At 35.9% G+C, this 27,237-nt stretch overlaps 3 protein-coding genes across 4 annotated transcripts in view; all 3 read left to right on the top strand.

Moving 5' to 3' along the window:
- Positions 1–127: 127 nt before the first annotated feature.
- Positions 128–6,744, top strand: LOC121317549 (collectin-11-like). Of its 2 annotated transcripts, none has more exons than XM_041253613.1 (7): positions 128–234; positions 1,371–1,526; positions 1,857–1,928; positions 3,469–3,540; positions 4,078–4,131; positions 4,234–4,329; positions 5,172–6,744. In XM_041253613.1, the coding sequence occupies exons 2-7, from the start codon at positions 1,397–1,399 to the stop codon at positions 5,561–5,563; spliced, it is 816 nt and encodes a 271-aa protein (XP_041109547.1). In that variant the 5' UTR covers positions 128–234; positions 1,371–1,396; the 3' UTR covers positions 5,564–6,744. The 2 variants fall into 2 exon arrangements, with proteins under 2 accessions (XP_041109547.1, XP_041109546.1); XM_041253612.1 differs by having other exon boundaries at positions 5,154–6,744.
- A 333-nt stretch (positions 6,745–7,077) lies between these two features.
- allc (allantoicase) lies at positions 7,078–13,130 on the top strand. Its single transcript, XM_041251643.1, has 12 exons — positions 7,078–7,196; positions 7,432–7,580; positions 8,017–8,067; positions 9,044–9,131; positions 9,639–9,764; positions 9,878–9,957; positions 10,194–10,326; positions 11,028–11,183; positions 11,585–11,658; positions 11,740–11,848; positions 12,049–12,176; positions 12,588–13,130. Exons 2-12 carry the CDS (start codon positions 7,491–7,493, stop codon positions 12,726–12,728), a joined length of 1,176 nt encoding a protein of 391 aa, XP_041107577.1. The 5' UTR covers positions 7,078–7,196; positions 7,432–7,490; the 3' UTR covers positions 12,729–13,130.
- A 520-nt stretch (positions 13,131–13,650) lies between these two features.
- The window catches only part of LOC121317740 (doublecortin domain-containing protein 2-like), a 63,113-nt gene continuing 49,526 nt past the window's right edge, over positions 13,651–27,237 (top strand). The window contains exons 1-6 of the mRNA XM_041253885.1: positions 13,651–14,335; positions 16,286–16,334; positions 21,835–21,911; positions 22,692–22,823; positions 23,151–23,300; positions 23,685–23,739. Coding sequence (XP_041109819.1) covers positions 14,043–14,335; positions 16,286–16,334; positions 21,835–21,911; positions 22,692–22,823; positions 23,151–23,300; positions 23,685–23,739 — 756 coding nt within the window. The 5' untranslated portion in view covers positions 13,651–14,042. The remainder of the gene's footprint in view (positions 14,336–16,285; positions 16,335–21,834; positions 21,912–22,691; positions 22,824–23,150; positions 23,301–23,684; positions 23,740–27,237) is intronic.

The raw sequence follows: 27,237 nt of genomic DNA, 5'->3' as shown, positions 1-27,237 counted from the left end.
CTTTCCCACGCAATTATCTGCTAACAGGCCAGCTGCCGTTTCTCAGTCAAGAAGTTGTTTACTGATAATGTTTTGGACTGGCCCCTTTTGGACTGGCCTGTTTAAAAAAAGACTACAGAGCATCACTCCTGGAAACAAAAAGCTGTCAGGCTTCTGTGAAAAGCACCATGAGATTCATTCGTTCTGTGTGCTTCAGAGTGCTCATTATCCTCAGATCTCGGATCTTTCTTTAAGGTATGTGGAATTGAATACAAATAATACATTCTTATACATTCAAGCATATAGACTATGAATAAAACATTTGTATGCCAGTATTTATTGTAGCACTATGTATCCCTGATGTGTCACGGTGACGTGAAATAAACAATATTATTTCAGTAGGAAATGCTCATAATAATTCATTGATGGTATATGTACATCATCGCCATTATAAAATATTTGTGGTGGTTATTATTGTTTTTTTTTTAGGTTTAAATACAATTATAAGAAGTAATTTTCCAATATTTCAACATTAAGTTTAAATCAATTCTTATATAAATTTTTTTCTATAAATTAAAAATCATGTAAAACAAGATCAAATGGACTCTAGGAATAACAAGAAATTACTTCAAGTATCAACAATACAGCCAAACATACATGGCACCTTTTTAACATTTAAATCCATTCCAAGTTCTATATAAATGAAACTTATATACTGTTGTTTATGAAGCAACAACTACCAGTATATCCATCTACATTATATTTAATATATTTTTAAAAACTCGTTAATTAAATATTTGTGACTAGACCCAATATTCCTGAACTAAAATAATTGCATCTAAACTAAACATCGTTGTTAATGTAGCTGCTTGTGGATCAGATCCTACCTATTAATGTAGTGGTAAAAATGCTTTGAACTGGTCTTTTTAGCTATTAGTATAAAATAGTGCAGTATCTTCGAATACGCAATGGTTAAAATGGTCACATCATCAAAACAGATTCAGACAGGTATTGTGTCTGTGGTGGGGCCACAAAAAAGACAGCCATGTAAAACATTTGTAATTAGGTTTTGGAATATTGATACATTGTCAATGTCATAGGGTTGCATTTCCCTGTTTCATATTGATTGACTAAAATGTATTTGAACTTCAATAAATGACTATATGCAAATAAATTAAATAAGCAAAATAAAGCATTACCAAAATATTATACATGTAGATACACAACATTGCAAGCAATTTTAAAGTGTCGGTTTTTCACTTAAAGAAGACGAATATGACATTTGTATTAGTTATGTTGCCTTCATGGTTAAGGATTCCAGTCATGTGTATCTAGTATTTTTGCTGTTTATTATAGCTCCTGTACCTGCAAGTCTTGTTTCTCTCACTCAGGAGTCACTGAACTGCAAGCCCTCATTATGAGAGGAGATCTGGTTTTACTTGTGACCCTCATCAGCCTCTTCTGTCTGTCTCTGCTGGGATCTGTGCATTCTCAGCACATAGCAGAGGAGCCCTGCTCTGTACAGATCCTAGTGCCAGGACTTAAAGGTACTGTGTTCATTACTGGGAGTCTTGGGCACGGTCAAGTGGGGGTGGGGGGGGAGGGGGGCATCTTTTAAAAATGTTAGCATTCCATTACCAGTAAAGGGATTAGTTCATTCAGGCGCTCAATGCAAACGTTTTCTGTAAGTAAAACAAATACACAGTTCATATTTGGCCCATGGATAACAAGCTCACGAATAAGTACAATCGACCACCCTGATCATGAATCATTAATGAGAACCTACTGTGAGTGTAACCATAAATACAATGCATGCTGTAGATACTCTCCAGGTATTCATCTGCACATGCCAACTATCTCTCTTCCACCTTTCCCAGGGGATGCTGGAGAGAAAGGAGAGAAAGGAGCCCCGGGGCGACCCGGCAGAGCAGGACCCCCTGGTGAAATCGGTACAGTACTGTTTGAAATATATAGAGCAGGACAACTGAAACTTTACATCAGGAAAATAATAAAACAGGCGGAGAGCACTATCACTAACTTTCCAAGCAGAAACCAGCATTTAATCTGCTAAAACATAAGCATATCCTTCATTGACGGGCCATTAATAGGGTTTTATTAAAATCAGCATCATCTGCCAAAGGATGTTCAATAGAAAAGCAGAGGCACTGCAAAGGCAATCCAATTGGATATAAACGGAAACACCAACATGCTGTATCTGGTTTTACTGCATTTTGTGTTGCTGTTGCTGGTCATGTCATCATGTTATCCGAGGCTGTCTCCCCTGATATTTAAAGGTGTTCTATTTTCCATACAGGACTTGCTCTCTTGCTTAGTGTTTTAGTGCTTGACCAGCTTGGCTCAAAACTGCTACAAGCGTGCCTTGAGTGCAGTGAAAAATATAATACAAATATAGGATTTTCAATTGGATAGACTGGCCTCCCTGTTAGGAATAGTGTTTGTAAATCCTTCACAAGGACCCAGCGTAACAACTAACTCACTTTAGGCTAATTCATATAGTGTGTATGTAACTGCTTTGAAATATTCTCTACATAGCTGAAAATGATGGCATGTGATTGTACTGATACAACTCACTTCTCACGTGTTTTTGCTAAAGTTCTTTGGATTAATTTTTAGATTTTTTTAAGTTCTAATAAAAGAAAAATCAACTGCAGTCTAATAGTTCTACAAAACATAATATTCCAGTAATACTCTGTCCATAATAACTTTACATACAGCAACAGTAAACTTTTAGGTCAGTTAGCGAGACAACTTCAGTCTGTGTTCTTAACATGTGGCTCAGGTTTGAGTCTTGGTTCAGCCTGCAACTTGCTCACAAGAACATTTGCAATGATAACCAAGAAAAAAAACATCATTAGACCTTAATCCAGCACATTACTTGTTACATGCTCCACTTGTTAGGAAGTGCAGATCTGCTTAATGTTTATAGAAAAGAAGACTGGGTCAAGAAACAAAGCAGAAGTCAGGGAACCCTTGAGAACAGCTAATGATTTGTAGCTGCTGTTTATAACTCTGTTGAAATGATCTATTTTGGATAGATCATTTCTGATGAGAAAGGAAATGCTCCTTTTAAACATTCAGTTTAAATATATAAACAGCTTTTCTTTGGAGGGACTGGTAGCACAGTCTTACAAGGTATGCTGTGGTAAAAGTGAAGTAAAGTGGAGTACACTTTTAAGTATAAGCATATGGCATAATGAAGATTTGGGAAAAGAAAACAGTAAAATCATAGAATTTAATATTTTTCAATTATTGGTGTTAAGTCCCAGTTATCTGCTATAGCGACATGGGCAATGCTCAGATGTCTTTGTGACTTTGTTTTTATCAATACTAAGAGCCAGGATGCAAGACAATGAGAAAATCCTAAGACTAACATACCTTATGTAATATGCAATGGATTTCTGAAAGTATGCCTGTTGAGGACATTCTCCTTATAATGGTGTATTTTAAATAAGTATTATTTTTCTACAGGTAATACAGGGTTAAAGGGCCAAAAAGGTCTGATTGGACGTCATGGGAAAATAGGCCCCATTGGCGCAAAAGGTAAGCTAGAAATGTAACAGATACTTGAAGTGGCATGTTTTTAAATTATTAAAAATGCATTACGTTTCTGTGTTTGGGGTGCTTGTAACTGGGAAAAGCATAATGTGATCTGTAATGTGCTGCTGCCACCTTGTGTCCAAGGAATGGTAAAGCTAGTCCTGTTCAGGATTAAATACAGCTAGTTATTAGTGACGCATGTAATGACCTGCTCTATATGTTTGGTGAAGAAAGGTTTATTCTTTATAAGAATTACTTGTAATGCTTGGCATTGTATCCAGTACATACAAAACAGTTGTTAATCAATTACCTACTAGAGGTGAATGGTAATTAACTACACATGCACATAGCTTTACAATGACTAATAAGTGTTTTGGAGAAATATGCAGATGAGGCATAGTTCACACACCCTAGTCTCTGTAAGTCGTCTTGGATAAAGGCGTCTGCCAAATAAACAGATAGGGGGATTGGGGAGTATGTACGATTTATTTTCAGTGTCTTACAAATTGTAAATACACATTTCATATGCATCTTCACCAGGTGAAAAGGGAGACATAGGTGATGCTGGGCCCCGTGGATCAAATGGAGATCCAGGTAAGAAACTGGTTGGAGTAGGAATGGCATGAATGCATAGACATTTTTTTTAGGCAATGTAAACGCTTATAATTAAGTATTCCACTTTTAAATATTTCTTAGGGATACCTTGCGAATGTGCGCCTTTAAGGAAGATGATCGGTGAAATGGATAACCTAGTGGCACATTTAACAAATGAATTAAAATTCATAAAAAATGGTAAGCATTCACAGCACCTTTTACATTCACTTTGCCTTAACCACATACAGAAGTGCCTAAACAGTTAACACTATACCAAACATGTATTAGCATACTGTATGCATCCACTAAAGTCTTTATTTTGATAGGTCATACTACATTTCTTATTATTTATAGTTGCTTATAAATCTACTACACCTTATACAAGTCTTTAAAATGTGAATGGTCCCACAATCAAGGGCTGAATAATGGGACTGTTAGCATTTGTGTTTTTAAACCAATTACCAAGAGCTGTTGCTGATACACCCTATTGCTTTACTTTGTGTTTTGCAATTGTACTTTAGAAGTGACTACACCTTTTGAATGCATTAAACATACTTATTAGTATGGGCAATATGTTTGCCTATTTTTATATTATTTATGTATATAATATTGGTATAACCATGTCCCTGTTGACCCGCACTATTTTTTTTTGTTTTTATTTTGTCCATGTCTTATTGATTGATCTGGGGTAATCCGTTAATACAAGTAAATTAACATTTTGTGACAATCAATTTTAATTTGAGGAATTGTGAAACAATTATAGTTAAAACATTTGTCAATGATTTTTCTAAGTTTATTTTAGCATTGCTTCATATAAATGTAAGTGGAGCTATTTATTTACCCTCAAGAAAAACTAAATACCATTTGAAAAAGTAGAAAATTGCATTTGAAGGCGAAAGTAAAAACAAAACACAAGTAGGTCCAACCTAACGGGTATAGTCACTTCAAAAGAATCTTATTTGACTTGCACTTTGGACATACAGTGAAGTTTGATTATAGAAATACAAGTGCTCACTTTCCAGCACTGCCCTCCCCCGCAGCTGTCGCTGGTGTGAGAGAGTCGGACAGTAAGATCTACATGCTGGTCAAGGAAGAGAAACGCTACGAGGATGCCGAAGCCTACTGCCAAGGGAGAGGAGGACATCTGAGCATGCCTAAGGACGAGACAGCCAACGGGATTGTAGCCTCTTACATCAGCCAAGCAGGACTCAACAGGGTGTTTATTGGTATCAACGATCTGGAGAAAGAGGGGCACTTTGCTTATGTGGATAGATCTGCCATGACCACCTTTAACAAGTGGCGCACTGGGGAACCTAATAATGCCTATGATGAAGAGGACTGTGCAGAAATGGTGGCCTCTGGTGGCTGGAATGATGTAGCTTGTCACATTACAATGTATTTTGTCTGTGAATTTGATAAAGACACTGTGTAACCAACAGCAAGAAAACAGTCTTGTTGACTGAATGGAAATTGACATTTAAAGGTGTGATTATAACAATTCCAGAGCTGTACATCTGGACATGAGCATAGCAGTCAGAGTACATGGGGGCAAAAAGTAGAGTAAAATGTATTCTTATTGGAGCATTATACAATTGTGAATCGTTTTAAAGAACATGCATTAATGTAATAATAAGCAGATATATAACTATTTTGGATAAAGTAACATAACTGGCTTTTATTGTTAAACCAATGAATCTGATTCTCGTTGATATTTTAAAGCGAGTTAGTAGCAGCTGCCTGACGCGTTCATATCTAATTATCTTGGCAGCTACATTGGAATAAACCACACCATACTGTACCATACCATTCAAGATTTTGGTGGCCTCAGTATGGCCACCGACACTGCTAATTGTGCCTGAAAATACTAAGTATATCATATGAAAAATAAAGAAAATATAGAAATGCTATTGTAATTGGTTTACATTTATTTTTGTAATAAAGCCACATAGAAAAGAGACCCAATCATATAAAAATTGATATAAATTAAGCTAAAGTACATTATTGACATATTTAAGGCAAATTGCTGGAAAACCTACTTTGATTTTTCTGTTCCAATCACATGATGCACAATTCCCAGCTAAATATAAAATATTATGATTTGCAATGCTTTTACATTGTGCAAGTGCATAACATAATACACCCTTGTTAAATGCTAGTGAAGGGACGCACCTATCCGGTGGGGGTGAAGGGAAGGGATTCGAGTGCTGCATGGGATATCACTGATTAAAAGGAACACCAAGTACTGCCAAAAGAGCGAGAGCAGACTGAAACAAAGAGCAGAACAAATGATTCCTACAATAACAGATTAATACACGAATAAACTGGTTTAGAAAGGAACATAACAACCATAAGAGGGGGAGAGGTGGGCTCTTCATACAGTGGTAGTATTGGTAGAATAAAGGGGTATAGTAGGAAGAGAGGGATGAAACATATATGAATTGTTTGATGCATGCTTAATACCCAATGGAACATAAAATAATATTGTTGTCTATATAACGCTAATGCTGTATTATATTCGGCAGAATACTTGGAGCACTGACTCAGTGCTCTATTGTACTCTGGAGTGCTCTGTTGTTAATGCTTGCTGAAGCACTTTGAATAAACTTCGATTTGACTCACGCTGGTGACTGGTCTTTGATTTCATCAAGTGACCCTACACTAGTTATTAATATACAATAAAATGCAGATAAGTATTCAGTTATTCATTCATTTGCAAAGCATAACTAAAGCCATTGTATGTAAAATGGTATTGAACATATCACAATAGAATAGGTAGTGAAGGCCTTACTTTACCCCACTTAATTATAACATAGGTATTTTTAGATGCAATTTTAGAAGACATTTTGACAATGTACTGTACTACACTCCTTTCTGCAGCTTCATTCAAACCCCGTACATAACCTCTGTGCCAGTGGCACTCTGAACCTTTCTGCAGCTTCATTCAAATTCAGCACATAACCTCTGTGCCAGTGGCTGTTTGCTCAGTAGCACCTTGTTTAAACATATTTGCACGTTCACCGACTGGGCTTTCACCAGGACGAAACAAAACTCAGAGAAAATAAGAGGTAATATTATCATAATGTATCCATATGAAAAACCTGCATTTTAACTGTATATATTGTGGCTAAATCAGTCGTTACTTTGAGATCACGACTATTTGCGTGAGTGCAGAAGCCCCAGTTCTTACTGTAGTTTGTTTGAAAATGCCTGCCATTATTAGCCAAATAGAATTTGCTTTGATTCCAGACTGAAAATCTGGACATTGCATTATTTCTCTTCATTGTTCATTCTTGTCTACAGTGTTTTGTCTAGTATTGTGAACAACGACCTGGTTTGAAAAAAATAATTATTAATAGAACATGGCAACTCACCCAATGGTTCAGAAATCCAGTGCTGACCCACACTTTCTTCAGTTAAATAACCTGGCTTGTGAATCAGTTGGAGGAAAGGTAAGCTGCTGTAACTGAAAACACACATTAGAACATAGAACTACTTATCTGTAAAGTCAGCTATGCTTAATAGCTTTTATTTGAATGTACTAATAGTTAATTCCAGAATATTTAATTTGTGGATTGTAAATAAACATACTGAGAAATATTCACAAATAATTTTCCTAATGCTATGTTTACATCAGTGTTTTTTCTTTTCTTTTTCAAAACAAACACGTTTAATTGATGGGCAAAATCGTATGATCAAGATACAAACTAGTCACCTAAAATACAATATGTATATTGAGGGTTATTGAGCTGATTACTGAATCCTTCTCCAATTGCCATTATTACAAACATGGTAGTTTAGGACTAATTTGTTTGCTGTTAAGAGTTTTCCTAAAAGCGATTGGAATTAAACTTACCTTGGACTCCTACTCTTTCTACTTTGTTTCAGGTGCTTTTTGCAACAGATGACTGGTTTGCCCCAGCACACAATCTATTGAAGGTATGTCATACAATGAGTTTTGACTAGCTGTAACATCGTTTTAATTCTAGTTATCATCATGGTTGGGGAATATTCTCAAATGTGTTTATTCCATCTGTATTTATTCCTATTTTACAAAAAAAGATAAACATCCATGTAAATGATACAAAATGCATGAAAAGGAAACTATTTGGGAATTTGGAAGAGACCTTGAAATAAGCTACTCCACTGTTTGGTTCTAGGTTTGTAAAACTGATCTGTATTTCTGTACAGCACATTGCAATCTGGTTTTAAATCTGCAGATGCACTATATTTTGATAGCACGTCTGAGATTTAATCTGAAACTGCTAGAAAGACTTGTTGAAACGTTTCTCGAATTTGAGTTTAACACTCTGATCTGAAATACCTGTTATTAATTAGGTGGACAAAAAAACAGACGTCAATCTCTGGTAACCAACTAGAGACTGCATCGCCGGCAGAAACAAAATACTATTAAAAAAAAAAAAAAAAAATGGACAAAGAGCATGTTCAAATTTTTTGAATTGCAAAGAGTGCAAGTCCAGAGATTAACAACAGATTTGGCAAAAAATGGTCTATAATATCTGATAAGGTCCTGTCCTGGGCAACTGCTTTAGACGTTTAACCTTAAAACAATTGTACACAACACAACCTGGTGGCCAAATACCGCAATTCAAATTTCAATCTTTCACTAAATATTGTCTTCCGTGGTAAAGCAAGTGGTTGCATTTGGGGCATATTATCATTCTTATTCGAACCCTTGTAGAAAGTGGTGCAAGACAGTTTCAGTGCAAATATGAAAAAAGAAGCCCTTTATTTTTGTAGTTCAAAAAGATAACCACAAATTAAATGGAATGCTATTGTGACTAATATGTGTATAGCTTGTGGAGAAGGCTGGATTACCTGTTCTTGAGACTAAAAAAAAAGCATTATGCAGCTATCTGTAAGAGGAAGTCAGACCTTTGTTTATGCCTTGCAGAGAGATTCAGCCACATTTCTACCAAATGCATTTACAGAGTTTGGTAAATGGATGGATGGATGGGAGACCAGAAGAAAAAGAATTCCAGGTAACAGAATAAAGTTCAGACTGGCCTGTACAACAAGCCCTCTCTTTCTGGATGATCTGTAACAGTAATGGAAGCTGCTTCGCACCCATGTGCTGTTGGTGACCTGGGGATTGATAGCAGAGTAGCCTGTGTTGTGGACAGTCCCCACCAAGAGTCCACTTGTTTCACCTCCATCAACAGCCTCTTCCAAATTCAGGTCCCTAACTCACATACTTTCTGTTATGCAAAAAGGTGGTGCTTTTTAATTCACAGTTATTATAATAGTAACATGGGTATATGCTATGACTTAATATTTAATATATAGTATCGTATTAATGATCTTTCCATTTGTTGTGTTTAAATACTCCAATTTAAGGGACATGGATTTTGAAATACATATGTAATTTAAAGGCAAAAGAAAAATATGAAACAGGCTTAAATACAATGTTATCACAGTATATAAAGTACATTAATCAAGCCTTATGATCACAGTACTGTGGATTTCTTTATGCTTTCTCTGTCCCATAGGTCATGACTGGTGCATAATCCAGCTTGGAGTGCCTGGCGTTATACATGGATTTGATGTAGACACTTCCTTTTTTACTGGAAACTATGCACCGTCCATATCTATTCAGGCAGCATGTTTGAGTCAAGGTGAAGAAATATAAAATACACATCCAATCAGTATTGAAGTTTTAAAAAATAGAACTGGAATTTATAGTAGTGTTCTGATCACCTTTCATCATTGGTTGTATCTGTCTGACAAGATGGGATTCCGGAATTTGCAGCACAAGGCGATAGAACAGGAACTGCTGCGTCAGAAGAAGAATTCCAAGCTATTCAAAAGGTAAATGTATTTAGTTAATGTATTTATTTTCCCAGATCCATGATTGGTGGGGTATGTGAAGGCTTCATTTGAGATTGAAGTTATTTAATATACTGCAAATGTTGGTCCTGTTATATCCATCTGGTATGTATGTCATCTTCAGTTTTTTTTTCCAGTAAAGTGTAAGGTTTGAAAAAGAATCTGACACTATAACATTTAAATACTTACATACAGATATATGTCTTTCTTTTATTCAGCTGCAGTCTGACTCCTGGGTTGAGCTGGTTTCAATTGCAGCTTTGAAGCCAGGCTACTTTGACACCTGTCATAACTATTTTGCTGTCAGCTCTCAGCAGAGATGGACTCATATTAGACTCAACTTGTACCCAGGTGATAAAAGAATAGCAGAGGAATTGAGTTTTGGCATTTGTAACACTGGGATATTTTTCACTGGCAAAGAGATACAGATGTATGTGTAAACTACTTTTTAATCTTTCGTCAAAAGATAAAGATTTTGATTTCTAGTTGAGAACATAATGACTGATTAATAAAATAGCAGATGCTTGGATATTTTATAGTCAGAGGACATTTATTCATAAAAGAGAAGATATTTGAATAGCAAAAACATAGTGTAGAGTTAGCAAAACAAACAAAAAAAGAGAACTATACACAGTAAACAAAATGTTGAAGAATGAAACATACATCTTATGCAAGAGGGTTTAAACACATTTGAGTTTTTATATAGTGTAATGTTTTTTGTTGTATCACTTGTGTATTTGTGTGCATGGGGTTTAAGTTAGCTTTGTAAACATTTGGTACTATTGGTAAACATTTTCTGAAGAGTGTTTGTAAGTATAACCATAAGTTAAACAGTGCTTTGAAAAATGAGAATACACTTCTATCCCTGTTTGAAGTAAATCGTTCATAAGTCACGCAGTACATAAATATTAGAAGAGGTGTTCATTCTAAAAAAGCTGAGTTACCTTTCATTCAAATGTGGTAACTTCTTTTGAAACAAGATATCTCTGAACATGTGATGTATTGTGAACAGCCCTGGAAAATTTATCTATTTCCAAACTATTCTTTTGTAGATGGTGGAATTGCCCGTCTAAAAGTTTATGGCATAGGAGAAAGAGACTGGTCTGCTGTCTCTCCAGATGAGAAAGTGGACCTGGCAAGCCTGGTAAATGGAGGCGTCTGTGTTGGTTTCAGTGATGCTCACTTTGGTCACCCACGCAATTTGATAGGTATTTCATTCTTCTGGGTTTTACTTTTTCAAAAATGATGTCAGTGTGCGAATTTCCATGTATGTAGTCCAATAATTATTTTTTTTCTTGAAACATCATGCCTTTTTTAAATATATGTAAACATTTAAATTAATGTATAACCGAGTGTTTAGAGTTATGGGTGATATTTTACAATAATGTATAAAATGTATTCCATTTTTCTATCTTTCTTAATTTCCAGTTGTTTAATTGTGCTTGCTGTAAATAAACATTTGCGATTAAGTAAGGAAGCTGCTCTACCCTGTTTAGATAAATACAAATACAAAGGTCTGACTAAATTCTAAGGGTCAAGTTTACCTTTTTGGTTTAATACAGACTGTTATTTAAAAAATGTCTTTAATGTAATGTCTGATTCCTGACAGGGTTAGGAAGGGCCATTAATATGGGCGATGGCTGGGAGACTGCCAGAAGACTGGACCGCCCACCTGTATTAATGGTAACACACCTTGGCAGGGTCTGCATTGGCTAACCCTCACTGTAATATTGTTGTAATAATTGTTGTTCACTTTCTTTTCAGCTTGATGATAAAGGTCTGTTACAAGTGCCTGGAAGTGAATGGTCAGTGTTTAGATTGGGCCATGCTGGTGTGATAACACACATAGAGATTGATACTAACCACTTCAAAGGTACAGTCACTCTACAAAGCAAAAACAAAACCAAAAAAAAAAAACATTATTAATACTAGTACAATAACATTTTAGGGTTAACCTAACAGTAACAGAGCAAACAGTAGATGTTTGCCAAAATGAAAGTATTTTTCATCTTGTGGTCACTCAAACAACCTTAGTAATACAAGGTCAAACTGCTGTTACTCGTCTATTGCAAGGTAACTTCCCAGACTCTTGTACACTTGAAGCCTGTGTGATGACACCAGAAGAAGAGAAAGAAAATATAAGCATGAGGTGGAAGACCAATCAGGGATTGGAATGGAAAATTCTACTTCCAAAAACAAAGGTACGTGACCCTATTATACAGGCCGCACTGTAAGATATTAGTCCTCCAGTTTGAATTAATGTTACAAGAACATATATGATATATAGATTATACAGCATTGTTCAGCATCACACAAGTCATTCTCACGTGTGGGAAACGTTATTATCACATGCTGAACCATGAAGGCAAATTAGCTGTTTCTTGAGGAGGAATGTTGAGTATGGCAACATGTTATCACATATGTAGTAAATCTGTTTATCTACACTGCATGGGTTAATATGATTTATCACATATACAGCTAGCTTATTAGACCCATTAATCAACCTAATGTAGTCCAAGACGTGTGCTAATCAGGACTAAAACCAGGTGATAATGTATTCTCCAGTTCTGTATTAATATCATTGAATTTGTTCATGTATCTATTCTTTACAGCTCAAAGCACATCACCTGCATTTCTTCAGTGGCAGCGCAATAGAACTGGCTGAAGCTGTCACCCACGTGAGGCTCACAATAGCTCCAGATGGGGGCATAAGTAGGATGCGGCTCTGGGCTTACCTGCATTCTCTGCCTTAAAAAAAAAAAAAAAAAAAAAACAACAACAACAAAAAAAGTGATTTAACTTTAATGTCAACAGAAATAAACAGAGAGACAGAGATATGTGTATGTGTTTGTTAAATGTGTTTTATAACAAGGTAAGTTTGATTACAAATCAATATTCTGTCACTTGTACATGGTGAAACATGAATAGGTATAGCATAAATATGTATAAGAACACTAGGGACACAATGAATGACTTAGAAGAATATTAGTAATAATTATATAAATCTATAAATTAGGCATTTGGTGTTCAAGAAATTATACTAGCTAAAACAAACACTGTATTATGCACTAACAACATATGCTTACACCTTTACAAAATGTAGCTTTTAAACTACAGTTCGGGAGGCATAACTTTTGGTAGAAATCACAATACGTATCATCATATTTTAAATAAATAAATACGAAGAAAAGCATTAACTTAATTTAAAGAATCTTTTTTTCATGGTCTTTTTTATGATTAAAAAAAAAGTTTGATATTTATGAAGCTAACCCTTTCCCTGTTTTTGTTTTAAACAACTGACTAGTTCCAGCAATATCAAAATATATGTTTAATAATAAGAACTACTATCTATCTATCTATATCTATCTATCTATCTATCTATCTATCTATCTATCTATCTATCTATCTATCTATCTATCTATCTATCTATCTATCTATCTATCTATCTATATATATATATATATATATATATATATATATATATATATATATATATATGCATAACATCATGCCCTGAAGTTTAGCACCATTATGCAGGTGCTGTTTTGGGGTTTGCATATATATATTATATACAGTACTTGTAGATCACAGGCAATGAGTCAATGACTTTGTCCCATTAATCCAAAATTGTGTTAAACTTCGTGAATAATATAATACTGAACTGACCTGGACAGAGGAGGTGCTTTGAAGACTGACTGTCTGACTTCCACAGCGGAGTGATTAAATCTACCGACACTTTTGTGGTTCAATTATTACAATGAAATTAGCACTGAGATTGATTCTTCTGCTAGTTGTCATGGAGACACATCAACAACGACCGTCTCGTTCTGTGCTTCACGGGCAGCGGGGAGAACAACGATCAAAAAAGAAACAGTAATTCACAGAGAAACAAACCATACTCCTGAAAACTTGATCAGATGAGGCTGCATGCTCCAAGAAGCACTGGCTTCTCGACCACACAACCCGGGGTTTCAGTTTACCGAATGAGAATTTGATCACGTTTACCTTTAGTCCGACCAACGGGTCAGAGTTAACCTGTTGCTGACTCAAGCACAATCTTCTTCAACATGTCGGGGTTTTCGGGTAGAGTGTCCCTTCCAACTATACCCCCTGCGAAAACTATCATAATGTACCGAAATGGGGACGCTTTCTTTACTGGTAGGAAGTTTGTAATTAATGAGCGGCATATCTCAAATTTTGAGAATGTGTTAAGTTTAGTGACCAAGGGAATCGAGGCACCTTACGGGGCTGTGAGGAATGTTTACACCCCGCTGGACGGCCACCGAGTCCTGGATTTGGAACACTTGCAAAACGGAGGGAGATATGTCGCTGCAGGCGGAGAACGGTTCAAGAAACTTGAGTGAGTGGATCGTTATTTATAAACGTACAATAATAGTAAACAAATCACAATCTTACATAGTATTAGACATATCTTTGTGATATAGTAAAAAAACAACAACCAAAAAAAAAAACAAAAACAAAAAAACAACAACATTGAAGCCAGATCTGCTTAGCTGCAGGTGTGTGCTTTGGTTTCCTTCTATGGCACTTGATGACTGCTTGTTGCATCCACACAGCGTACAGGTAAGGTAATACGAATACAAAAGTTTAGTATCACACACCTCATTGTTCTAGGAGATTTTGGAGGATCAATATACTCAACAGGAGGTTCTCTCACAAAAACAACCGGGTACCTGCTGGTTACAAACCCGTTTCTTTAACCATTGGACCACACGTCATCCTATAATAATAACGAGAGGCGAGGTGAGTTAAGAGTACAGACAGCAGTAGGCACTCTATGAGATTTGTGGAGCACGAAAATACAAACCAAAAAAAAAGTCAGAGGAAGGGCAGCAAAGGCCTCTTGGCGCATGGAAAAGAAAAGTTTTCTGAGGAAGAGCTGAGAGTCCCTATGGCTGAGGTCAATTGAGTTATTTGGAAAAGCCTCAGCCAACATCAGTTATGCTACCAAAGAGGCCATATGGCCCTCTATAGTGGAGAAAGTCAATGCTGTCGTTGTTAACAGGAGGACAGTCACTCAGGTGATGAAAAGGTGAAATTCAGCTATTAGGTCTAGGATGGCCTGGTGAGTGAGACGATAATGCCTTATCACCTCATCCTCCCTCAGTTAAAGTGCTACACTACAGTTAGCGCCAGAGCTGTAATCAACAACATAAAATTGCATTGTGTCAACTTTCATAAAGGACATTCCTTAAACCAAATATGTACATACATTTGTTAAAATATAATTTGTTGGAATGCTTTGACCCTTACCCCCTGACTTACTTATAAGAGGGCCCTGAGAAGATCATTTACTTACTGGCCTGATTTTCAATCAATGGTGGACAATGAATGTGTAAGATTTACATAAAGATGTAACATTTTCTAATTTAGACATTGTAGTAGAATAGATAGCACGTGTATTTTCCACTATGGGCTAATAGTAGTGAAGGGTCACTGCTGTAATTAAATTATTGACCTGCTTGTGTAGTGAACGGTTTTGTGTCTGTTAATCTAATTTAATGAAATACAGTATATGGGAGAATATTAAACATAATGTATACTGATGTAATGTGCCCTTCATCACTATTTTGTATATATGGCCTAAATCAAGTACAATTTTTAAGATTTCAATAAGAAATAATTGGTTTGCAATAAGTAAGGTTAGGATACCTTCTAACAATTTGTTTCGCTACCTTTTAGTGTAAACAAACCAGACTTCCAAACAAACATAGGTATTGTTATAAGAATGAAGTGCCTGCTGTAGTCTCTTGACTATATATTTGCTTACTGTTGAAACAAGGTATAACTGTACACACACCATATTGTTACTGGCCAGTAAACACCCCAATGGGATTCTTTTTAATGTAGGTCGAGGCACATTTAACTTGGTGTGAATGAATCATTACTAATGCAAATTGCAGGAATTCAAGAACTCTCTTCTGTCAGTACGGTTGTAATGGTTTTAGTGGGTTTTTATTGAGGATGTTTATTAGCTCTGACTGCATTTTTTTCTTAAAGGGGTGCTTATTACAAAAATGAAGTCTACAAAAAACTGTATTGTACCCTAGCCCAATTGCTTGTGTATCCAGCATAAAAAGGGTTTTATACAAACAGTTGAACATTGCGCTTTTGAATAATCCCAAAATTAAAGCTGTTCAGTTTAAATAATGTATTTTGTTTTATTGTGGTATCTGATGATGGAAATCAATCACAGAATTGCAATGCTATCTGTTTAGGCCAGTACTGGCACAGTTATGCTTCATAATGTTATCTTCCTGTCTAACACATCCTCCTCTGTTTCTTGTAGTTACCCGCACATAACAACAAAGAAACCACAGAGAAAGAAGCATGACTTGGTAAGTTTCTGTAGAAGTTAAGTGAGGGCCTGATTGTAATGTGTCAGAGAGCAACCTGTATCTAAATAGTGAAGAGACTCTGCACCGACTGAACAAAAAATATAGATTGGCCTGGTTAGTGGCTTGGACCACATGGCCCCTGCAAATTGTTTCAGTAGAAACCGGTGTGTCTTGTCCAGGTTTCTGTGATTGTGGCTACTGTGGTACTGTATGCCTGTGGTCTGGTGGTTGTTAGAATACATTAATATGCAAAATCAGTAAGAAATGTACAAGTTTGTTAAATCAGTATCCATTGTATATTTCATTTCATTCAGTGTGTAGTGCCCTAGAAGGATGCCAGTATCTATACATTATCTCTATTTGGCAATACAAAGCTTGTGTTTTCAGTAAACCCTTGAAGACTACATAAGAACCTTTTTATTTTATTGTGTTACATGTTCCTATATGTTGCTACAACTGTTTATGTAAGGTGTGTGTATTGTTTTATTTTTTATTATTTACATTTTTGACCACTTTTAAACTTTTAAATTGCATTCCCTGCCTCAGGGTGGTTTCACTTGTACCCGCATGAAACTCTCAGAACTACATTTTCCATCATCCTCCTGTTACATATGTAACTGAGATGGATTTATCAGTGAGCAGGAGATGATGGAAAATGTAGTTCTGAGAGGTCCATGCAGATACATGGGAAGCCATCTTGAGGCAGGGAATGCAATTTAAAAGTTTAAAAAGCAATTAAACAATACACCCACCTTATATAAACAGCTGTAGCAACACATGGGGATATGTAACACAATAAAATATAAAGGTCCTTATGTACCCTTTAAGATGTGGTTACTCCAGTAACTAAATGTGGTCCCAGAAACTTTTATTGTAAAAGAAACCAAATAAAAGGTAGAGGTTAAATATTGGACAATGTTACTACTAATTAAAATTTTGTAAAATGTGTGTTATTCCACATGCATATATAGATTTGGGTAGGGTTACCATATTTCAGATCCTCAAAAAGAGGACACTACCCAGGGGGTTGCTAACTGGCAGGACCAATTTTTTATTTAAGATGAATCTTTCGTTGTGCAAAATGAACACGGAAAAACTAAATTTAAACTAAACTGTAAAGTTTTACTTTAAACATCTGAAAATTATTTAAAAAAAATAAGTATATGCATCAAACATACATGTAACCTTTTTACGTCAGTACTGTATTGCTTAGCAATGAAAAAAGTCTTTGCAAGATAACTGTCAAATCTGTGCACCAAACATCCCTTTCCTAGTGTGTGCCTGTGCATATTTCTCTGCAGAGCGTATCTTTCTCAGCAGTGGTTGAAGTAGCTCTGAAAGTCTTTGCAAGATGTGCGCCTGAAGTTGTGCTGTACAAGCAGGACCCCTTTCAGAGACTCACCAGTCAAGTTGTTCCTTTCCTTTGTCCACTGGCTTTGCATCAGTGAACAAACGTGCTCTACATTTGCATTGTGAGAGGGAACAGCAAAGAACTGCAATCTTTAACAGCACTGAGTGACGTTTAATGTTTTTGGACCTGTCAAAATATTTGGCACAATATTAGAGTGCTAGCAAATACAATGGAGGAAAAGCTTGTTGTTCTGATTTCTGATTTTCCAGAGTTGTATAATACAACATTAAGTAGGTTTGAAATCTGCCTTCATCAAACTGGAGTTCCCGTGTCAGCCGATGATATTCACTGTACCTTTTTCTTTTCTTGAGGATGTCATGGACCCACAGCAATTTTACATTTTTTTCTTTCTCCGGTAGAGCAAGGCGATCACAATTATCTTTTTTTGTTTGCTGTTCATTGTTCAAGGTATTGTGTTGTTAGATGCACAGTACCACTGATTGTTGCCACATTTACAGCCCCCCACCCCCCCCCCAGAAGTTTGATATGATGGGGTGGCAGTAGTTGCATTTTTTAGTCATGTTTATAATGTTCAATAATATCAATGTATAATGAGGCCTTTAACTCACACTGTATTTGCCTATACCCAGCAAACCAGACAAAACTCACAAAGAAAGAAAATATCTAAATTTTTAAGTTTGGGGTAATTTGGGGTAATTGTTGGGGGATTATGATGGTGTGTGTGGGGGGTTAAAATTAGGTTTGATAATAAAATATATATATATATATATATATATATATATATATATATATATATATATATATATATATATATATATATATAGCTTAAATATCAGTAATACTTTATATTTAAAAAAGTCGAAACAGAAAAATGTTTTTTCAAATTAATTTTTTTCAAGCTTTGTCTCTTTTGTATAAAAACAGTTTTCCCTTCCCGGTTGCATTTACTGTTTGTTGCTTGTACATGCAGCCGTGACGTAACAACAGACTGCCCACTGACTTTCCCCTGCCGCATTTGGTGTGAACAGTGGTCTGATGTGACTGCAGAGCAACACGCAAGGAGGTGGCATGTGCACCTTGTCTGGTGTGAACGGCCCTTTAGGATGGAAATGATCTAGTGCTATTGGCTTCATTATACTTAAGTGTCGCCAAATGGTCAGGTGTCCGATGCATTGAATCCAAGCGGGACATCCAAGTAAGGGCCAGCTAACACTCCCAGGTCCTTAGTTTCTGGTCGTTAAGGTAAAAGGCACTATGCCAGTGTCTGATGGGGCTTTTGTTCAACAGATGACTACCTCACTTCTCACTGAATCGATTTCTAGACTGAGGCTTTAAGGGGTACTTTAGATGGCTTTCGGTAGGTGCTGGAAACACATTGCACACACGGTGATCTGAAAATTGTACAGCCTTACAGTAAAATTCTTTATACTGCAATTGAAAGGAAAGTCTATATAAAGAAGGGGATGCTCTGTTAAACAAACATGTCTGTTTCAAAACTGATAACAGTTCTAAAGGCTTACAATAAGAATACTTCTGTGCACTTGTGACACAGTCGCTCTTGTATGGTGATGTCAGACCAGGAACTGAATGACACAGAGTTGTGCAGTGAATGCACTGTTTTGCGCTGCTTTATTAAATTAACAAATAAAATGCTTAAACAAAACACTGAACAAAACAAACGGCACTTTGGCCAAAATAAATAGACAGACAAAACAGACAGTGGATGAACCCCAAACAAGTACCGTGCTGGTCCTTCCAGCACAAGTAGCAATTGTTATTTTAATTCTCTTTATTTCTTGCGAACACACCAACCAGAGTGAGTGATTTGTGCATTTATATATATATATATATACAGCTGTCCCGGGATTCAGTTAATCATTCACTTGAATCCCAGCACGTGAACTAATTTGCGCAATCCCCGTGCTCTCATACTAATACACATTTTAATCTGCATGTGAAGTGATTGTGCAATCCCAGTGCCGAAATACGAATATACAGTTTCCATCACTCGTGCTACATATCTCACATTATATCCCATGCACCAATATATACACACTATCCATAACACACCACATACAACATAAAACACAAAATCAGCACAGGAGCCAGCACCCTGCCACAGCACATTTTGGAGTTGTGTGGTAAATGTCTCATATGTTTTATACATGGCTATAAAAAAAAAAAAAAACTATTTATCTTAAGGTAGTTGTCTTATTTAATTATACAGTACCAAATATCTCCTGTTCATTTCAATGGGTTGTGTGGTGTCATAGCCACAGAGATATATTAGGACTGCCAAGGTTCTCTTTAAACCTATATTTGTTAGTAGATTTTAAAATCAAATGACCTTAGAGCCATTGTATAATGCAATATGGTACTTGTATAAATGCACCTGAGATGTGGCGATATCCCACACACCCGGTGTTGTAGTGCTGAAACATGACACACTAGATAACCTCTTACAGTTGTCGTCAAAAGACAGAACGCTTTTGCAGCTGCTGTCCATGTTTAAAGTCATTATTTCATTATCCAAACTAAAGTGATCCCTAAAGAGGTGTTGAATAGAGAAGACCTATCGCATCTTACAGTATAAGCTGCACAGTTATCAGGGCAGTATAACTCAGCTTGTGAATTTGGCTTCTCTACAGAAAAATGTAGTCTCTATACTGGATGCTTCTTTTCAGCATTCATAACCTAACAATTTAAAACCATGGTATATTTTCTGAGATATGTATTGAATACTTTGCTTATTATAATGTATTGAAGCTTTCCTGTTAATCTTTCAATCAGAGTTTCGTGGAAAATCTTGGCATGTGTTTGATGATCTTTAAAACAGTGAATCACAAAAAGACCCGACTGTAACAGGGTCATGTTACCACATGCACTCTAATCAGCGATTGCTGAAACTAAAAAAACAGTGAAGCAATAAGAAATGAAGTGTCTGCAGTACTGTAGCTGCAGCAGGTACACAGTCTATGATTATTTATAAAACATGTTAGTTAAAAATTGACCGGATTTTAATCAATGTTGTTTTGGAGACACAGTGCAGTATTTGAAATGACATGTTTCATGCTTTGGTGATTTCTTTAGGGTTGCTGGTTTTTTCTTCACCTGTAACCGAAAGTTTCCAACATTTCAAATCTTGGCAAAACTGAAATATTGCTTTTTTTTTTTGCTTACCAGAATATTCATTTAGAATCAATGAAGAGTAGTACAGGGTTGTTTGTTTTTACACACACACATACACACACACACACACACACACACACACACACACACACACACACACACACACACATAAATTGCCGCAATACTGGAATTTAGACAAGCTTTTAACACAAAGGGTCTATTGACATAAAGGCAAAACAGTGTTTGAAAAATATTAATACAGCGACTGTTGGAAATAATTTTCTGCACGTAATAATATATAATTTAAGGTATTTTAAACACTTTCAAATGGTTTGTTTCTATAAAATGCTATTGGAAAAAATATACTGTATTCATAATAATTAGTTATTAAAACAGATTTTACCACAAATGTATTTCCATGTCTGCTTGTTTAGGAGAAATACTTAGGCAGTGTACTTGAATGAAAGACATATAACAATATGTTGGAAAATGTGTTGATCGAGGTATCAAATGGAATCCCACCTTCTGTCATGTTAGCAACGTATTTATAGCCTATGAACTACAGTTTGACCACCTTGGATCCATTCTACATAAATTAAATAGCAAATGAGAACGGAGCCTAATGTAACAATATTTAATATTAGCCCTGACTGGATCTGTACAACTTTTGCAATGACCCATGAAAAGATGTGTATCGGATTAACTCAGGTAGGGTTATGCTGTGTGATTTTGCATGGAAAATGTCAGTAATGTGATTAGTAAATTAGGTACAGTATGTAATCTAGACTTATTATCCTGTTTTTTTTTTCCTACAAGAAAGGGGGGAATGAAAATGTACTTTAATTACAGGTATTTAAATCCTCTTGAGTGTCATATATATACAAAGGTGTCCAATTCAACAAACGTTATATAGATTGCAGTAACATGTTACATTGCTTAGCTGTGTTTAGTAGAATGTAATTTAAAGCACATAAAGTGAACATTTAACTTTCATTGCAGATACGACCAGTGCTTCACAGCAGAATTATTGTCTCTGCAAGATGTAGAAAAGTTCTCCACGAGTCCTGCACTATCAAGTCAGTAGTTTTCAGATTGACTTGGGGTAATTGTACACTGACAACAAAAGTTCCACAAGGGGGCAATAGATACAAGCTTTGTGCAAATTGTCACAATTTTCTTGGCACATAATTTCTTTCAGATTTAGAGATATTGTAAAATGACAGTCCCCATAACAATGCATTTGAACTTGCATTGCTACCTTAAATCACCATTTTATCAGCATCCTACTAAAAATAATGAATGTGTGTCGTTTTTAAAAAGTTTTCTATTAAAGTTTATGCAGTTTTATAATATTAGGATCATAATGTTGTATTTTTATTGAGTGAGACTATCACTTTGTGCTGCAGTACAGTACAGTATAATGTGTTTTAGGCATAAAAGGCACAAAGTGCAAGCAATGGTCTGACCTAGGTACACATTATACAAATTACTATTAAAACCAAAACTACACAAGAGTAATCAAAGATTGGATGATCATAGAGACAGACATGCTCCCTTAGTGCTGGCTTGAGGCACAATATTACCAGAATATTCAAATTTTTTTTTTGTGTCTGCCGTTAATTTATTACTTTGTTAAACTAATTGCTTATTACTGGTCTGTACATTTTTTTAAAGATGTTTTGCAGAGCACAGTTTAGTTAGTTAGTTATTAAATGAGTGAAACTGTATAGTTGTATGAAGATTATGTCTTGTTTTTTACTAATAATTTAACACTCATAGAATTGACACTTTGTCTGTTCTCTGTTTATTGTAGCGCATAAGAAACACTGAGAATTCTTATATGTTTATTTCTTTAGTGTTTTTACAAATGGGGAAATCTTGGTTCCTCCAGTGCGGGTACTTCTACCGAAGTACACTTTAAGAAACTGGGACCGCGTGCTGGCCATGGTAACTGACAAAGTGCAGCTTCGCACAGGAGCAGTGTACAGGTAAGCACTGAACTTAGGTAAGCATGGTTTTTCTTTGAATTTTTATTAAAATCTAAGGAAATATTGTAGGAAATCCATCCAGAGTGTTTTCTGTTGACAAAAAAGTATGCATAACACAATGACGGATCCTTATTGAGGATATCACAGTCGATGAGTAATGTTTGAACCAAATAAGTGCAAAATATACATTTGGTATCTTAATATTTGTGTAGCTACTTTTGTAATCTGATTGCTTATCGGAACTCAAACTGCTTATCATATAATGCAACATATATAAAAAAGATTTAACCAATGCTTTATTACTGACATGAAGGGTTTGTTTTTCAGACTTTGCACAATTGATGGGACACCTTTACTAGGCTCAGCCGAGCTGGAAAATTTCCATTATTATGTTGCTGTGGGAGCTGAAAGATTTAAACACCTTCAATATTTCCAGTGGGTTCAAAATAAAGGAACCTTCAGGAACACAGTTCACATGTAGGCATCTTCTTTATTGTAGTGTTATTGAAAATACGTAGGCTCATTTATTATGAGATGCTCTTCTACACCCTGGGGAGGTAGGTCATGTGGCCTGTAATTTGTGTATTTGTATGCTAGAAATTTACTTTGCTCTTTTGAAAGGATTTTAGTCAAAGTTACTTTGCTCTTCTGAGAGGATTTCATTATCTGCATGCCATCCAAACCCTTGGTCAATTAGCACTTTTATCGAGGAAAGCAAACTGCACCAAAACATGTATTGCTGCTTGATATGGAAGATAAAAAACACTGCCTAATTTAGAAGGGATAAAACAAAGAGTGATTGATATAATAAATACATATTGATCTCAAATACCTAATTTACTACTTGTCTTTATCTTGTAGGATCCATCCTGAAATACTGCCTCCAATAAAAAATGTCAGGAAGACAAAAGATAGGGTATGTTCTTCTTTGATGTGTAAATCAAGTTTTTTTTATTCAAAGATGTTCTTGGATGCATTGCATCATGCAATATATTTTCATGTATGAGTTAATCTTTTACCACATGAGGTCTTGTGTGAATGTGAACAGCATTTTAGTAAATCTGTTTGGCCATTGTTTGCAAGATATCAGAATGAAATCTTGTTCAGGTAAATGATTAATCCTCCTTTCAAGGAATGCAGACAAACAGTGTATACACTAAGAAACATTTGCTTATGATGGCATTTTGTCAAAACCCAGTAAGGTTTTTTTTTTTTTGGCATAGTGGAGCTAGAATATGGAATAACAAGCTTCATCCTCAAAAAGGATAAAGTAATTAGAGATGAAACAGGAAGGATTATTCTGTTTATGTGAATAAACCTAGTTTGCATTTTAATGAAACAGATTATTTTGCTGTTGGAGGTTCAGTATTTTTTCATTTTGAAGATCTAACTGATTTCTTAACAATCTATAAAATTTGGAGTACCTTGCTTTCCAAGGAGGTCTCAAGGACACCAGACAGTACATCAATCAAAAGTTCCATTATCATACCAACAATAATAATAATAAAAATACATTACACATATACAGTGCATATGCTTATACAAAGAATGTACGTTGTTTCTGTAAATGGCTGAAGAACTTTCACTTGAATTGACCAATTTTACTGATTTATATGACAATGGTAATCAGTATACAGTAAGAGAATAATTTTAGTTTGTTGAACCTTAGGCTTTACGGTAGTTACAGTTTGATTGATTCAGGAATATTGGGGTGGGAAAATTATACATATGGTTATAGTATCTTATCAGAAATTCCATCAATTTGAGCTGGTTAAATATGATATACAGTATAGTAGCATCAATCGTTATCTTCTAGAAACACAGTGTTATCTTTCTACTTCCACTTTAATAAATATTTCCATTATGTACTGTAACGTATGTGCCCCTTTATCAAGTATTTGGAGACCTGTAGAGAGAAAAGATTCACTAGGAAAGAGCAAAAATGCAGGCGGCACTTTGATTGTGATGCATTATGTGTAGCTCTGTTGGCTTGCAAATATAGATACATTAAACATAATTTATAACTAATTAGTAGAGCTGTAATAGTTAATTGTGTATCGATGAATCGTGATATTTTCTTTACATGATACATCATATCATTTGTATTGTGATACAAGACCAAAAACACAACAAAGCCAAATGGTTCTTGAATGAAGAATAAGTGTGTTTTAAAGTCATCTGCACACCCTCCCTATCTCATTCACTTTTAGTTTTTTGAACTTTGCATTTGGTCTTATTGTGCACCATACTAGTAGTCAATCAGGAGCATCACATGTATCATGACCCACAGCATACCGCCACCTGTATGACACAGTAGATATCATATTGTGACCCCTATTTGCAGTCTCTGCTTTTGCACTTGTGGGTAGCTTTGCTTTGACTCTTCTGTCCAGTTCGTCCCATACAAGTTCTATGGGATTGAGGTCTGGCGACTGGGCAGGCCAGGTCATTAGATTGAGTTGTCCTTCACTTTCCTTCTTCGCCAGATAGTTCTTGCACAACTTTGAGATGTGTTTCAGGTCATTATCTTGCTGAAGAATGAAGGACTGCCCAACTAGCTGTAATCCTGATGGAAATGCATGCCTCTGAAGTATGCTATGATAGCCATGCTGGTTGAGCTTGCCGTGGACTTGGTAAAGATCACCAACTCTGTCACCAGCAAAGCAACCCAGACCATGACGCTGCCTCCTGCATGCTTGACAGTGGGAACCACACATGCAGAACTCATACGCTCACCCTCTCTGCGTCTTACAAATACTCAAATGGACCCAAATATTTAAAATTTTGACTCTTCGGTCCATAAGACCGACTTCCACTCCTCAAATGTCCAGTTTCTGTGTTTTTTGGCCAAGGCAAGTCTCTTCCTCTTATTCTGCACTCTTAACAATGGTTTCTTTGCAGCAATTCTTCCAGTTAGACCAGCCTAACGTAATCTCCTCTGAACAGTTTATATTGAAACATCTGTACTTCTAGTAGCATTTAGCTGAGCTTGTATTTCAGGGGCAGTTAATCGCTGGTTTCGCAGACTTGTGACTCGAATTAGCTTGTTCTCTGATTCTGAGGTCACCCTTGGCCTGCCTGACCTTGTTCGGTCCTCATGAGTGCCAGTTTCTTCAAATCGTTTGATGGTCTTGGCCACAGCAGTTACAGACACTTGCAAAGTTCTTGCAATTTGTCATAAAGATTGACCTTCATTTCTTAAAGTAATTGTAGACTGTCTTTTGTCTTTGCTTAACTGAGCGTATTTTGCCATATTTATATATATATATATATATATATATATATATATATATATATATATATACTTTTTTTTTTTTTTTTGTCTGATCCAATTATGTTAAATAGTTCTGGTTCTGGTTGTTGTTGACCCCTGCTCAGTGACCCTGCTGAGAAACATTCCATAGCTCATATAAATGAAGTACTAATAACATGCACAAAAAATGAGTGAAGACCTTGAAAAGTGGTTTGGGTGAAAGCCAAAACCATGCGTGCTTCTGTATATATCCTCAAGAACTATACACACTAAGTGATAAAGTGCATTCAGGGTTGCAATATACCAAGTACATAGAAGGCGCTGGAAATGTATAGAATTCTCACTGGATCAGAGCTTGGGATGGCTGATAGACTTGTGGGCTTTAGAGAGTAGCCAACTCTATTCACATCTCACCAGTCTATACAAATACCCTAACAATGTTTTATAACCTCATCCTTTGGAACACTGTAAAGATGCCTTAAAACTGCAAGTTGTCAAGGGCTTTAGAAAAATCAAATAATTTTTTCTCTACATTTCTCCATTTTTGTTGTCTAATTCCCATGAATCCCTTCTAGCAGGATGGCATGCAGTATTGCCTTTGTGTTTGACTGCTTCTGGAAGAAGCTGGGAGATCTGTAAGCTCCCCTCCAGCCAGCTTCTCCCCCAAGTCAGCTAAAAAACTATTTGATTACAAGTTTGAAGTTTGGTTTTTCCTTCCTGTGAGGAAATATTTGCTCACATTACTACCTAGGAGTGCAGCCCTCCTCTAGCGCACCATGTACAAGTCTTTTTTATATCTAGTGGGAGAAGTTCAGCTTGTTGCCTGGGCTGAAATATGCACTTGTGTTCTTGTGTACTAGCATTTTTCAAGCCCTTTCTATCAATGAAAGCATGTCGTCTCACAATAAATAAGTTATTCCCCTTTTCTTCTTTGGATTTTCACTGTTTTGCTATTGTTTGATAAATAAGGCCAAATGCAGTTGGAAATTCATGGCTACCTTGTTTCATCAATAAATGATTAGTTTACCCTGCTGTCTTATGATTCATAGGCTATGCATGGGGTGTATTGGAACTAGAATACAATACTCTGAGTCACAAGGGAGCTACAGAAGCATATCAGTTAATGAAAAATTAAGGGCAGTATAGGAAAAAATGAAAAAA

The sequence above is a fragment of the Polyodon spathula genome, chromosome 6 (genome assembly GCF_017654505.1).
Source record: "Polyodon spathula isolate WHYD16114869_AA chromosome 6, ASM1765450v1, whole genome shotgun sequence".
NCBI lineage: Eukaryota > Metazoa > Chordata > Actinopteri > Acipenseriformes > Polyodontidae > Polyodon > Polyodon spathula.
Note: the sequence above shows the minus strand (reverse complement) of the source record. Positions and strands in the feature narration are given on the sequence as shown.

Coding starts and splice junctions, on each gene's coding strand:
- LOC121317549 (XM_041253612.1), top strand. CDS start 1,397: ATGAGAGGAGATCTGGTTTTACTTGTGACCCTCATCAGCCTCTTCTGT. Junction 3,541..4,077: donor AGGCCCCATTGGCGCAAAAG/GTAAGCTAGAAA, acceptor CATCTTCACCAG/GTGAAAAGGGAGACATAGGT. Junction 4,132..4,233: donor TGGATCAAATGGAGATCCAG/GTAAGAAACTGG, acceptor AATATTTCTTAG/GGATACCTTGCGAATGTGCG.
- allc (XM_041251643.1), top strand. CDS start 7,491: ATGGCAACTCACCCAATGGTTCAGAAATCCAGTGCTGACCCACACTTT. Junction 9,132..9,638: donor CAGAAGAAAAAGAATTCCAG/GTAACAGAATAA, acceptor TCTGTCCCATAG/GTCATGACTGGTGCATAATC. Junction 12,177..12,587: donor TTCTACTTCCAAAAACAAAG/GTACGTGACCCT, acceptor TATTCTTTACAG/CTCAAAGCACATCACCTGCA.